Genomic DNA, 14,233 nt, shown 5'->3' on the forward strand with positions numbered 1-14,233 from the left:
AATCAAATAACATGAAGTAAGAATTTACATTTTAATTTTACCAATTTAGAGATGCTTTTAGCTGATCTGGCAGAGATTAATTTGCTTCCCTAAATCACCATATCACTACCAGACGTCGACACTGTACATACGACATCACGGATCTTGATATGCCAAATTCCTAATACGATGTAATATGGCCTGAAATATGATCTAATATGAGTTAAATCGTATGAGTAGTCATGATTGGAGGTGATATATATATATATCGAAGACAAATTTGGATGATATATGATGCATATAACTGGCATATACACGCAAAAGTGGAGGCGATATACATATATGCCATATTTTATACGCGTACAACGCCGTATATAAGGATGTACGATGCATTATCACACTGATATGCGATTTGACTCAACAATGCCATGTAAAATGAATAGAATGTGCGTGTATAATATTGCATATCGCGATACTAGGATGATCGTTATGCCGATATACGACTCCAGCAATGATATAGAAAATCGTGTTTTGGCATTCTATACGATTTCGGATATACATGATGTATCCTTTGGTTGATATTTTATATTAATAGATTGTTATTTGATACGAATTTGTATGCGACCTCGCATGTGCGAAAGTTATGCGATTTAATGTTTGCTGGGGTAATACAATTTTTAGGCAGTACTGCATTGATTTAATCAATATGTTCATGCGAATTACAAACTGCATCAGCCTGATATGCATAAACGATTTCGCATAGATCGATTTCACGATAGTGTATATCATAAAACACGGTGTTTGTTACGTCTAATTAAGACTTAATCTGTAGTGATCAATAAAATAGTGATTTTTGCATTTTATACGATTTAAAATGTACACAATGTTTCCTTTGGTCGACATTGTATATGATTTTGATTCGATCTCACTTTATATACGATTTCTAATATGCCAAGTTAGGCGATTTAATGTTTGCTGTTTTGTAAAATGAATGTCAGATTCAGAGGATATCCCACCCAGAGGTTAGTCTATTTTACTCGATAGCATACGTAAATTAAAAGGTGTCATATCTGAGAACTGTGGTGAGAAAAGCGCGTATTAAATATTTTTATTGTTTCCATAAGGCAATACGGAGGTAAGAGTTTTGATTTAATTGTAACACGTGTATTTTCACTGAGTAAATGCAGCCGATATTCCGATATTGGTGCTGCTTTACATATATGTTTAAATTTTCATTGTAGATTAAATCTATAACTACCACGGTAAAAAATTACTAGATTGGTTGCATTTTTCGAAAAGTTATAATTACTAATTATTTATTTCAGTGTAGTTTTCGTTTTGCCCTTTCATATTTTTCAATTAATATTTTTTGAGTGCATCATTGACGTTCCCTTCGGTGTTTTTTACGTTTGAAAAGCCAGCCCAGTTGACGAGCAGGATTCGATAACTGGGCTGTGCCTTCCGCCCAGTTAGCGGACAACCACTGTATTGTGAAATTGAATATCTAAATGTTTTCTGTGTCAATCCTACGGTAGAAACATTAAAAAGAATCGCTGGTAATTCAACGGTTGATCGTGTCTGATTGCCGTCGCACTACATTTGAATGCATTTTGGTTCATGGATAATTCTGCCGACGGCATTGTGATTGATAAACATTTCTCGATGTTGTGAGCCTGAATCTGGCGAGCTACCGAAGGCATCCAAGGCGGGCTTCGCGACAAGTTTGGTTGATATCACTTGATGGGAAGTGTGCGAAAAAGGTCATTTTCTACACACTGTTTCGAAAAATATATTGTTTTTTTGCATATCGGACGAGGACTTCCTTCCACCTTCACCTTAATTGACGGTCGTATTCCCTACTGTGCATTTATTTCTGATATGACAGTTGGAGACAAGCAATGCATTTTCGGTCACGTTCGCAGTAGATATTGAGTCGTAACTTTCGTACAGGGGCAGTCTGTGATGGTCACTAAAAACGTCGACCGTTCACAATACTGCTCATAGTAAAAACTCTCAAACTAGTTTTCAAGGCAGTTATGCTTTATTGACGTGGGACTACGTCTAGCCGGAGTATATGGGGGGGGTAAAATGAAAACCTAAACACAGAACATGCAGGAAAAAATGAAAGATTTCGAATGCTTATTACTCGAACATTTCTTACTGGATCGGAAAGATGTTTGCATCAATTGATAGGGAATATTTCTACGCTTCTATCGCAAGCATTTTTGTTCCGACTGAAATGTGTTCCCTAACACAGACTTCAAAACCAAGCAGTGTGGGAGAAATCGGCATTGCAAATAAATGCAAACTGCGAGTACTTTTGTTTTTGCTTGCCTTTGTGCAGACTAGAATGTTTCCTTAACACGGTCTTCTAAACTTAGGGACCTGGGAAAATCGGGCAGAAATACGAATGAACTTTCATGTTTAAAGCCTCTATAGCTGTGATTTTCAACCGGTGGGGAATTCCCCCCTAGTGGGGAATTTGGTCATTAAAAGGTCATTATTGTACATTTACTTCGCTTTGAATTTGACAATGATTAACAAAAATTGCCACAAAAACTTTATTGGATACGCTAAAATTTACGAGCCTCGGCAAACATTTCCAAATCTGGAATGTAATGCTCGATTAAACAATTTCACAATGTTCGAAAGACTTTCGTTGTGAATGATGATCGAACAGGCAACGAAACAGTACAGAAGACCATTAAAAAGGAATGTGTACAGCATTTGTCAAGATTTTAACAAGTTAAACTTGAAACAACTTTTCGTTATGGTATATAGCAAAATGTATAAATGTAGAACAAGATTTGGACATGGTTTGAATTCCCTTTCGACTGGCAGTGACGAAAGTTTCGAATCAATTTCAGAACAAACTCATCGATCTGCAAATGATCGATTCATTTAAGCGTTACGTGTGATGTCTTGTGTGTAGTATTTATGTGAATAACAGTAACAGAGTGGATACCGAAGATGACATGATGTGTGCTTTTCGACAACGTGCTCAAGAATTACGATTTTGGCGGAAATCATTCAGACGCAGGTGCCATACTGACTTTATATAACTTTTTTGTAATAATATACAAGTACAAAATCATATTTGTTGCGAATATAACTTGAAAGTCGTTCGTATTTTTTCATTAGTTTACTTGTATGCTACAGACTTTCTTACAAAATACTGATAGGGGAAGCACTGGGATTAATTTTCGTAAAGGGGGGAATGGAGCAGAAAAGGTTGAAAACCACTGCTCTATAGTATAAAAGTCACAGGAGGGTTGTTTCCGGGACACGACCACATAGTTGACGTAGGATTCCGTTAGGCTATCCGTTGATTTTGGATATGTTTGAAGAATTACATCGTTAAACTTTTTGATAATGATTTGGTGGCCCTAAAAAAGGGCCGTTTTATTTGGTTGTTGGTTAGCATTTGTTCACTCCAGCAGTGTTGATACCGAGTGATGATGACAGAAGGATGGTAAACAGTCGTTGGATGGTGCGTATCAGATAAAGGATACCGAAGTGGAACGAGATGTGATGAAAACCGCCCTCTGTGATCCTAGACGAGATGCCTCCTGTGATATATATGGATGAAATGAGGAAAAAAAGTCACCAATGTAATATAAGATAATTACCAGTACCGACACAATTATCAATTTTTCTCATCAGTAAAAACATGTTACTTTAATATAGAGAAAACATATTTGAAATGGAAAAGTTAATTTTCTTTTATAATTTTTTACTTTCTGAGTGTTTATTCAACCCAATGCGAATTTTAATTGGACTAACAACACCTACTACTATATGTAGAGCAGATGAGAAATCACTTTTTCTAATATTTCTTAATTTTTCTAATTTTTCTCGCCGTTTACTTTCTTTCGATGAAAATGAACACAACAAAACAGACAGCTTAAACCAAATGAACCGTTCTCGAGCGGAACACACCTTGGTTTTTATTTATGAAAATTGATATAAATCGTTTCATATATCAAGGCATTTTTAACACAACTGCTACCATATACAATTTTACACTTACACCTATGCTAAATTTTTCACAATACCCGATCGGTCATTGATATGAATCTTCACGAAGCAACCAACATTATAGTTTCAAATTTAAATTTTATTTGCTAGAATTAATCGTATCACTCACTCTACTTGCAATATAAAAAAACCCCGACCCCCGAATTGCATATATTTGCAATGCCGATTTCACCCGGGCACCTTGGTTTTGATGTCTCTGTTAGTGAACATATTTCAAAAAAAAAAATAAAGCAAAAGCTCCCCCTATTTTCTTATATTTGCAATGCCAATTTCCCCCAGGCTGCGTGGTTTTGATGTCTCTGTTAGGGACCGGCCGCATGTGTCGTCAGTTTCGACCAATCAGAAATAGTTTCATGATATATTATTTTCTTCAATATAAAAAAAATGTTATGAAGTGCCAAAATCGATTGACGCAAAAATTTCATCAATCCATCATGAAATGAGTGAGCAATAAGAGTTTGAAATTGGACAAATTTTACGATGTGCTCGATTTTCGATTTTCAATTTGTACCCCAATATGTTCCCGAAAGACGTAATCCTACGTCAAAAAGTAGAAGTTGAAGTTGTTGATTCATGCAAGCCGAGGGTACTTCGGGTGCAGAGGTGTTTTGTGTTTTTTGCACTCCGAAAAGTGTTTTCCTAACACGGATTACAAGATCGGGTACGAACACAACGCTTTGGCTCGATTATTCAAGATTGCATTGGAGGATATGCCTTCATATCTTATGCTCACTGAATTTCTACCCATTTTGATGATTAGGCAAAATGTTGATAACCATTTGCTGTGATAACGCCAATTGATTAAACAATATGCGTTCGACGTACATGTCAAAATCGAAACTGAGTGCCTGAAGTCCATCAAATCAAGCAAATTCGCGGCTCGAGATATATGTACACTTGAGAGATGCAAACTTCAGAGAGGGAAATGTAAAATAATATAATCGTTTGATGATTCTTCCGTTCACATATTTTGTCCTAGGCATATCAAATGACAAAAGACTGTCATTAAATTTACTTGTAACGAAGAACATAATCTATCACAATGCATGAATTGACCTTACATGCCATTTATTCAATCTCTTCACTCACAAACCAAATATATTGAATTAAATTGAATTTGGAAATTGTTTCATTTAATCAAAAATTTTATCAACACAAACAAATAATTGCTAAGCTAAGGCAGTCCCACGTCATCCTTGCGGTTATATCATAGATATAACCCACCCATTTTTTTTTCGAGATAACACCAGATCTCGAAGTTTCATGCATTTTTAGGTCATTTGGCATCGAAAAAAAAATCTTGATTTTCTAAATTTCCTTTACTCTCCCCTTGGAAGATTTTAGAGGATAAAAAATCAAACGCTGAGCGCTTTGAGGCACCCCTAAATCATGTCCGATTGAGCTGAAACTTTGCACAGGTCATTTTTTGGGGCCAATAAACAAAATGTGCATGGTCGGTTTTTGAAATTTGACATGACCATTTTCGCTGCCACCCTAAAGAACATATGTTACGTGCGTGGAAAATAATCTTCAGAATCCTTTTCTTATTTGTGAAGTTGACATCTCGCGTGTTTCAGCATTCCGGTTGCTCGCGCCTGGTTGAAGAAAAAGCAATAAGAACAGTAGGAAACCAGTTGTCATGTCTCACCACAGGAATTGATGGAATTGCGCCTTAAGCTCCTACAAAATGAGTTCTCGAGCTTTCGGGCGGCTTCTGTTAAGGGTGAAACCAATCATGAAATGAAGCAATGTTTTGAAATATTTCAAGTTCCAATGATTCCACTGATTCACGAGAGCTTTGCTCTTTGTTTTCTTCTGCCTTCCCCTAGTCGACATTCGGATATGTTTCCGCTCCGGAACCAGAACACAGCCGCAATTTTTTTTTGTCGATTAACATTTATTATAACTATCCAACGAAAAAACGTAATCTAAAATTGGAATGTTCGCATCGTTATTACACTGCCTATATGATGAATATTACGAAGATCGAGCGTCGTATGTTTAGCGAATGTAAACTGATATTTAGTAGTCGTAGGGTCAAAATAAGTTTACTATTTTGCGATAATAACTGGGTATGCCGTCACTAACGGTGTAAATAAAATAATGTTATTACTGGTGACTACAAAATAAGGGGAGAGCAGAGAGCAGCACAGTTTGCTCTCGCCGTGATGTGTGTGTGTGTGTGTGTGTGTGTGTGTTATTAATATCCGAGAAGAAGATGATAACAGTAATCACAGTAATCTAGTCTTTAATTATCATAACCTTTATCTTTAAGAGTCTTGTATTTCAATATACGCGCTTGCAATTCTTTCGTCGCTCGCCAAGACGAAAAGTCTCTCTTTCTTCCGATGATTAATAATAATCTTACAGTAATATTGCAACGAAATCTTTGATCCATGTTTACAATTTCGGCTGTTCGTAACAACATTGTACGAAGTTGTTTAGCACTTCGTAGTCTTTATAATTGGGCCCCTCTTCGGAGCACTTCATTCTGCAATTAAATAATGTCGTCGAGTGATAAAATTAAATGTCTGCGCCGCGTATGCCGTTTGATTTTTTGTGTTAAGCTAAAATATGTTCGTTTGTGTATTTATAATTGTAATTGTGAACTGTTTCTATACAACAAGCTACTCCTAGTTGCCATCCCACCCGAATTCCCCTTCAACCAATCAGACTGAGACGGCTGTTGGTTTTCCGCAGATGGGCTCGCCACGGAATGATCTGCTCGCTGTCATCATCCTCATCGTTGCCGTTTTGGTTCGAGCTGCTGATGGTCTGATGGTAATCATTCTTGCTGTTGATGTTCTCCATCGAACTGCGGGTGCTGTGATGGTTGCTTCCGCTTCCGTTCATGTTGTTACTGGTGCCATTGTGGTTACCGTTTCCGTTGGTGTGATGCCCATTGCTGTTACCATTTTGGTTTGTGCTCCCGTTGCCGTTCAGCTGGTTGCTGCTGGTGTGATTGTTCTCCTTGTTGAAGCGGGAACCGGGGGAGTCCTCCTGCTGGGAGGTGAAACTGATGTTGTCGATCGACATCGCACGGGTAGACATACGCGAGCGCCACGTGTCCGTTGCACGGCGCTGGGGTTCCTCCACTCGTGGGGTATAAATCGAGGACCTGTTGGGTTGGGTGTTTAGAACTCAATTGAAACCTGGACTCGTCAACCCTGCACTTACTTGAGCTTGTTTTCGGCTTCCTCCTTGCGCATCATCAGATCCCGTTTCCACTTGGGTATCGCCGAGAGGCGCCGATCCTCGGCCTCCTTGGCCAACCGATCCTCGAACTCTTTCTTGGCCTTCTCGGCTGCCTTCTTCGCGAGCATTTGGCGCTTCCAGTCTGGGATGGTGTTGCCAGCGTGGTCACGTTCCGGTACCTGCAATAACTTATCAGTTTGAATGATAAGCACGAAACGTTGGAGAGTGGAAAGGCGTGGTGCGTGTGAAAGAAACAGAGAGAGAGAAAACATGGTGAATGGAAGCGTTCTTGCTTTGTGCTGGTGGGTTTCTTTCTCCCGATGAAATGGGGCGGAACGATACATAAATGAGCAGCTAGCTGGAAATGATTAGTTGAGAACCGATTGATAGCTTACTTGAGGCCGTACCTGGTCCACATAGTTTGCGGCGGTGAACTGTCTCGTTACCTCGGAGTACACCTCTGTGGCCTGCTTGTCTTCCAGCTTGGCCCGTTCGACCTTCATCTTCTTCACTCCGGCGATGTCCTTGGACAGTTTCAGTTCGGCAATCAGGTCGGTCTTCTGCGAGAGGAACTGCTCGTTGGTCGATGAAAGGCACTGCATGCTAACGCTGCGCGTGGGTGCGGAGAAAGTCTTCGACAGCATCTTGTCCGTGCGGCGGAGCTGTGAACAAGAATTTGGTCAATCGATGCTCAGTGAATGATTCTAAAACAATTAGATCTCATAAATGTCATACAGCCTTCGCAGTCAATAAAAAAATTTTCAAAAAAATTAATGACTCCTTATAACAGATTGAAGCACTTGCTTGAGCTTTGTCGCAAAACAATGACACACACGCCATTTGGAAAGATTAATCAGTATCTGTCAGATACAGTGCACATCTTTTTTTTTTACGATGCAAACTTTTGAAAAAATAGCAGAAAAAGGCAGAAGATTGTCAAGCAACATTCATAAAGTCAATTACAGCTGTGAGTCGTCGTTTGTTTGTTGGATTGTATTGCGAATTTCTCCCGAATACACAATATCCCAGACATATAAATATGTCAAAAAAATATTCTAACTGTCAATGAAAATCTTCATCATGATAGCCTATTGGCAACATTGCCATATTTGGAAATTTTGTGAAGAATTTCAACTCACAACAAAACAGGTTTCACCCTACCAGTGGTGCTCAACCTTTTTTTCAAATGACCACGAAAACGTTATAGTCATGGTGTCACGGGCGGCAAAAACCAAATAAGGGTGTCGTCCAAGACAGGACCGCATTGTTAATGTAAGACTTTCAATGAGTGGAGGAGGCGAACGTTTCGCGAAGCAATAAGTCAGAATTAACACGTACTGTTGATTGCGCGCTGTCTAGAATGAGACTGAAACACTGAACTTATTGTGAACTTACTGAATATCCAAGTTTGTTTTTCAATATCTCTTATCAAAGTTACATTTCTAACGCTCCCAAATACGCACCAAAGGACACTCAGAACGGCAAAAGAAAATTCAAACCGTATCGTGTGTATGGGGGCGACTTTCAGTTTTCCATCGTTCAACACGGTAGTGAAATAGAAGCTGAGGTTGATCAGAACAGGCACAATATTTAAAGTGCTTTCATTCGACGGTATGCATCAACCCCCGAGCAATATTGACATCGAAGGACTTTCAAGCTTATTTGTAGCTTTTCTTTTAAGGTGGTCGTACACTGTTTGTCCGGAGGTCAAATATTAGGCTGTCAAAAAAGTCCTGCGGTATTTCCGCGAGGTGTCGTTGTAAGCGCGTAGTTCTAGTTGTATTCATTGTATCGAGTCATACTATAGCTTGTTGGAAAGGTATTTTTGCGCGCTATAATATAGTCCTTGACAGTGTTTTGTTTGGTTAAGTCGTTCGTGAGTTATAGTGTCGCAAATATGGAGCAAAATAAAGAGAAAATCCGAAATATTTTACAGTACTACTATGACAAAGGCAAAAATGCATCTCAAGCTGCCAATAAAATTTGTGCAGTTTATGGACCCGATACAGTTTCCATTTCCACCGCACAAGGATGGTTTCAACGTTTTCGTTCTGGTGTAGAGGTCGTCGAAGATGCGCCACGCTCCGGAAGGCCTGTCGTCGAAAATTGCGACAAAATCGCTGAATTAGCCGAGAAATACCGGCATAGTAGCAGCCGTAGCATCGGCCAAGAGCTGGGGATAAGTCATCACACCGTTATTAACCATTTGAAGAAGCTTGGATTCACAAAGAAGCTCGATGTATGGGTGCCACACACGTTGACGCAAATAACATCTTTGACCAAACGCTCAATTCGGACCTGTACTGCCAACAACTGGACCGCTTGAAGGTAGCACTCATGAAGAAGAGGCCATCTTTGATAAACAGAGGCCGCATTGTCTTCCATCAGGACAACGCCAGGCCACACACTTCTTTGGTGACGCACCAGAAGCTCTGGGAGCTCGGATGGGAGGTTCTTTTGCATCCGCCGTATAGTCCGGACCTTGCACCAAGTGACTACCACCTGTTTTTGTCCATGGCGAACGAGCTAGGTAGTCAGAAGTTAGCCACAAAAGAGGCCTGTGAAATTTGGCTATCCGAGTTTTTTTTGCCAATAAGGAAGCGAGCTTCTATAACAGGAGTATTATGAAGTTGGTATCTCGTTGGGAACAAGTCATCGAACAAAACGGCGCATATTTGACTTAAAACAGATGATTGTAACTAATTTTATGAACAAATGAAAATTCAAAAAAAATACCGCAGGACTTTTTTGACAGCCTAATCTATCTATCTATCTATCTATATATATATATAAATGGAGTGATGTCTGTCTGTCTGTCTGATTCTTATAGACTCGGAAACTACTGAACCTATCGACATGAAAATTGGTATGTAGGGGTTTTTGGGGCCGGGGAAGGTTTTCGTGATATTTTGAGACCCCTCCCTCCTCTCTAAGGGGGGGCTGCCATACAAATGAAACACATATTTCTGCATTACTCGAGAACTAATCAAGCAAATGAAACCAAATTTGGCATGTGGAGGTTTTAGGATGCAATAAATGTTTCTATGGTGTTAAGATACTCCTTCCCCCTCTTATAGAGGGGGCTGCCGTACAAATGAAACACAAATTTTTGCATTACCCGAGAATTAATCAAGCAAATTAAACCAAATTAGGCATATAAAAACTTTAGGGTGAAATGAATGTTTATATGGTGGTTAGATACCCCTCCCCCCTCTCTTAGGGGAGGCTGCCATACAAATAAAACACAAATTTCTGCATTACTCGAGAATTAATCAAGTAAATGGGCGGGACGAAGTATATATATATATATATATATATATATATATATATATATATATATATATATATATATATATATATATATATATATATATATATATATATATATATATATATATATATAGATTTGCAGCGAAATATAATGGAAGCTGTATCTTTTTTTATTTACCTCTATATCTATATTTGAGTCAATTGCAGATAAATTTTTATACAGAATTTCTCTGCATTCATCGTTCATGTTTTGGACTGAATATTTATGAGAAAATGAATGAGAAAAGCATATCATCAGAGGAAGAATTGAAGATTGTTTTCAAATTTTGTTGTTATTTGGTTCGATTATATAAATCTTATCATATTGACTCTTTTTTTTTGGGTAATTGTGCATTCTGAAACGTATTCTTTCATCAATAACTGTGCGGTTACTCCTACATACACATCATCCTCTGCAATGTTGTGCCTAAAACTTGATTTTGCTATAATCGCTGAAATTCTTCAAATATTATAGTTTCATGATATTATCCAGGACTGTTTTGAAAGTCTTAGAACAGTTTGAGTGTAGTGTAAATAACGCCAAAAAGTCTGGGAAATTCTGAAAAATCAGGAAGGTTGGCATCGCTGCACGTGCGTGAATCATCCTTATCAGCTTCACGAACTCGTTGACCACTCAAAAACAAGCTCACGTAATATTCATTTTAATTTTTCCTTCAATAGACAATAAGTGTCAGAATAGGTTTTACAATGTCGAATTTCATAACAATTCGTTTCCCTATTGTTACGTTTAATATTTTCCCGGCGAAAAACGACAACAAAACAACTCTAAAGCGACCAAGGGCTACAGCAACACGCGTTTTTTACAGAAGCGAGAGATATTGTATTCAAAATAGAAGGTTCAATATGAAACAGCTGATAGCCGCTGACGTTTGGCGCATGTTTACCCACTTGTTTTTAATCAGCCTGGTTTAGATATTCAATTACCGAGTGATTTGCGTAAACTGTGACAGGTCTTGGCACCGATCGAGCTGTAACAAATTCCACAGACACTCACCTGCACACTGTTCAGGTCCTGGATGGAGATGGCCGACAGCGGCTGCTGCTGCTTCCGGATGGTCGAGTCCTGGGGCGGAGGCGGCGGTGGGGCCCCGCTGCCGTTGCTCTTGGTCGTTCCGGTCTGGCTGTTGCCCTTCTTGGCGCCGAGCGTGCTGTTGAGGGTGCTGGTGTTGGAGAAAAAGTTTAGCATCGGCGGAGGCGGCGGTGGTGGTGGCTTCGGTGGTTCCGGTCCCGACTGTATCGTGATCGTTGCGTTCAATGGCATATAGTCCTCGGTGTCGGATGATCTGCACACAGGGAGGTGATGGTGGGGGGGGGAGACGAAAATGGATGAGCACGCGAGCGCATCGACGATTGCCGCCGGCGAACAAATAAAAATTTAATGAAACAAGAAAAAGATATATTATTGCAATGACTGGAGATGCATTCGGGCAGACACAGAAAGCGAAACTAAGGCGAATCAGAGAAGGAGAGGAAAAGGCGGAAAAACAGACTTAGTGTTATAAATATTTATGGATTATCACGGTCCAAAAAGCAGTTGATAATCGCTGGTTAAGCTTATTTCTTTCTTTTCCCGAGAGGATGATGCCGCGCATTTGCGCAGTGCGTGTTCGAAGATTTATGTGCACACGTTCGAAGGAAAACTGGCTTCTGAGAGGAACGAGAGACGACATGGAGTCGACGTTTTCGGGTCGGCAAGATTACCGGCGAAGACAGCGCTACAATACAGTGCCCGACACTCTAGATATCTCACACCATGTTAACTTGCTGAGGATGATTGTAATGCAGAAATGGGTTATTCGAGGAATGACGAATGTGTGTGTTTAATTGCCATTACGATTGCTGCTGCATACTCTCGACTTCATTTAATAGTGTTTCTTTCACTTTATTTAAGTGATTTGTTTTGGAATTTTTAATACCCACACCCCAACACTTCGATATAATGAAATAATTATCCACGTGGTTTAGCCAGCGCCGTGGAATAATGCGAAAAGTGCTTCTTTTTGATGCCGCCTCATCTGTCGTTGTTGATTTACTGATAAAATTTAACGAGACAATAAAACCAACTTACTAAATTAAATAGATTTTACAAACACACATAATTCGCAAGCTATGTGAATGGTTTGTTTGAGGACTAAGATCATCAGAAGCATCTTTTTTAGTGGGGGAAAAGAACATCAGAAACCTGTCCGTTTACTTAAACAAAACTGGACATTTTGAAAAAAAGAACACAGTTACTTACCTAAAACATTGTTTGCTAAGCAACACGAAATACACCGTTCAATCATCATAAAAATGTTAAATGAGAAGAAAAAATTGTAAATGTTTTTGTTATACAATGATAGTATTTATTATGAAATACGTTCTTGAAGACAAAAATGTTTAGATATAAAAGTTTATTGATAATTGAATTTTTATATTTTATTTTAAAGGAAAATACAGCAATCAAGCTTATACTCAATGCAATGAAAATATTGTAGTCACATTTATTATAAACGAAAAGCTTGCGAACTAGGAAGTTTGCACCTCATTGCACAAAAATAATGTTCTTCGTTAGAAATAAATTTGATGAACGCCCTTTTACGTTTGATATGATACCTAGGACTACCAAAATATGTGAACGGAAGAATTGTAAACGATCATTGTATTTTACATTTCCCTCTGAAATTATTGCACATCTCATGTTTACGTAGTTCTCGAACCGCGAAAGTTCATTCACCTCTACTATCTGAAATGACGAATTTCCCAGGCTTCTCAGTTTAGTAGTACGTTTTAGGGAAACATATTCCCGTCTGCACAACGACAAGCGAGTACAAAAGTTTTCAACACCACAAAATACCCCTACTTGCATGTATTTGCAAAGCGAATTCCCCCAGCCACATTGATTTTGAAGTCCGTGTTAGGGAAACACAGCTCGGTGGGAACAAAAGTACCCCCGACTTGCATGTATATTTGCAGAGCGGATTTCCACAGGTACATTGATTTTGAAGTCTGTGTTGGCGAAACCGTAAATCGGGCCAATCCAAACTTGACAGTTAGGGCGTTTAAATAACGCTTGACATTTTACAGTTATTCAATTGTTCATCTCATGAAAAATAATATGTTATTAATTGTGATACGTAGAAATACTTCCTATCAATTGAAAAAAAACATCTTTCCGATCTGTTAAAAAATGTTCGAGTTATAAGCATTCGAAATACGGGTAGAGTTAGCACACAAATCGGCAAAACAAATGTGTGGGAAAAAAGGGAGGGCTTCCAGTTTTCATGAATTTAAACCGTTTAGAGATTAGCGAATTGTAATGTATAGCATATCGAACAAATCTTAGAGAATTTCCGATTCGATTGGTATGCAAATGCGAGAATTCGTCCACAGTGAAAGTAGTAATTATCGTTAACTTCATTTCATAAAAACGTGACCTGTTTTCTGATATGGCACCCTTCCTGAAAGACGTAGCTCTACGTCAAACAATTATTTAATTTTTTTGTATCGATTTCAAAAAAGTGCCAAAAACAGGATTTTTATAGTGATTTACAAAATCCACTGTAATTCTGCAAATATCGCAGTTAGTTCTAATGTTTGCAGGCAAATTTTTAGCCTAGTGTATTCCCTAAACATCTATGAACGTTTCATTTTGATATGTTCAGTTTTTTTTTGACGTAGGATTACGTCTTTCAGGAACATATTGGGGTAC

The 14,233-nt window shown here is 38.7% G+C and overlaps 1 protein-coding gene across 9 annotated transcripts in view; it reads right to left on the reverse strand.

Moving 5' to 3' along the window:
- Window positions 1–5,220: 5,220 nt before the first annotated feature.
- LOC129765747 (putative uncharacterized protein DDB_G0282129) overlaps window positions 5,221–14,233 on the reverse strand; it is a 271,283-nt gene continuing 262,270 nt past the window's right edge. For 3 of the 9 annotated variants that reach the window (XM_055766203.1, XM_055766197.1, XM_055766206.1), the window contains exons 11-14: window positions 11,537–11,825; window positions 7,608–7,874; window positions 7,195–7,400; window positions 5,514–7,135 (exon numbers count right to left, since the gene is read on the reverse strand). In XM_055766203.1, the coding sequence (XP_055622178.1) occupies window positions 6,679–7,135; window positions 7,195–7,400; window positions 7,608–7,874; window positions 11,537–11,825 (1,219 nt within the window). In that variant the 3' untranslated portion in view covers window positions 5,514–6,678. Of the gene's footprint in view, window positions 7,136–7,194; window positions 7,401–7,607; window positions 7,875–11,536; window positions 11,826–14,233 lie in introns of all 9 variants that reach the window. The other 6 variants (XM_055766181.1, XM_055766176.1, XM_055766171.1 and 3 more) reach the window with 6 other exon arrangements.

The sequence above is a fragment of the Toxorhynchites rutilus genome, chromosome 1, assembly GCF_029784135.1.
Source record: "Toxorhynchites rutilus septentrionalis strain SRP chromosome 1, ASM2978413v1, whole genome shotgun sequence".
In the NCBI taxonomy this organism is placed as follows: domain Eukaryota; kingdom Metazoa; phylum Arthropoda; class Insecta; order Diptera; family Culicidae; genus Toxorhynchites; species Toxorhynchites rutilus.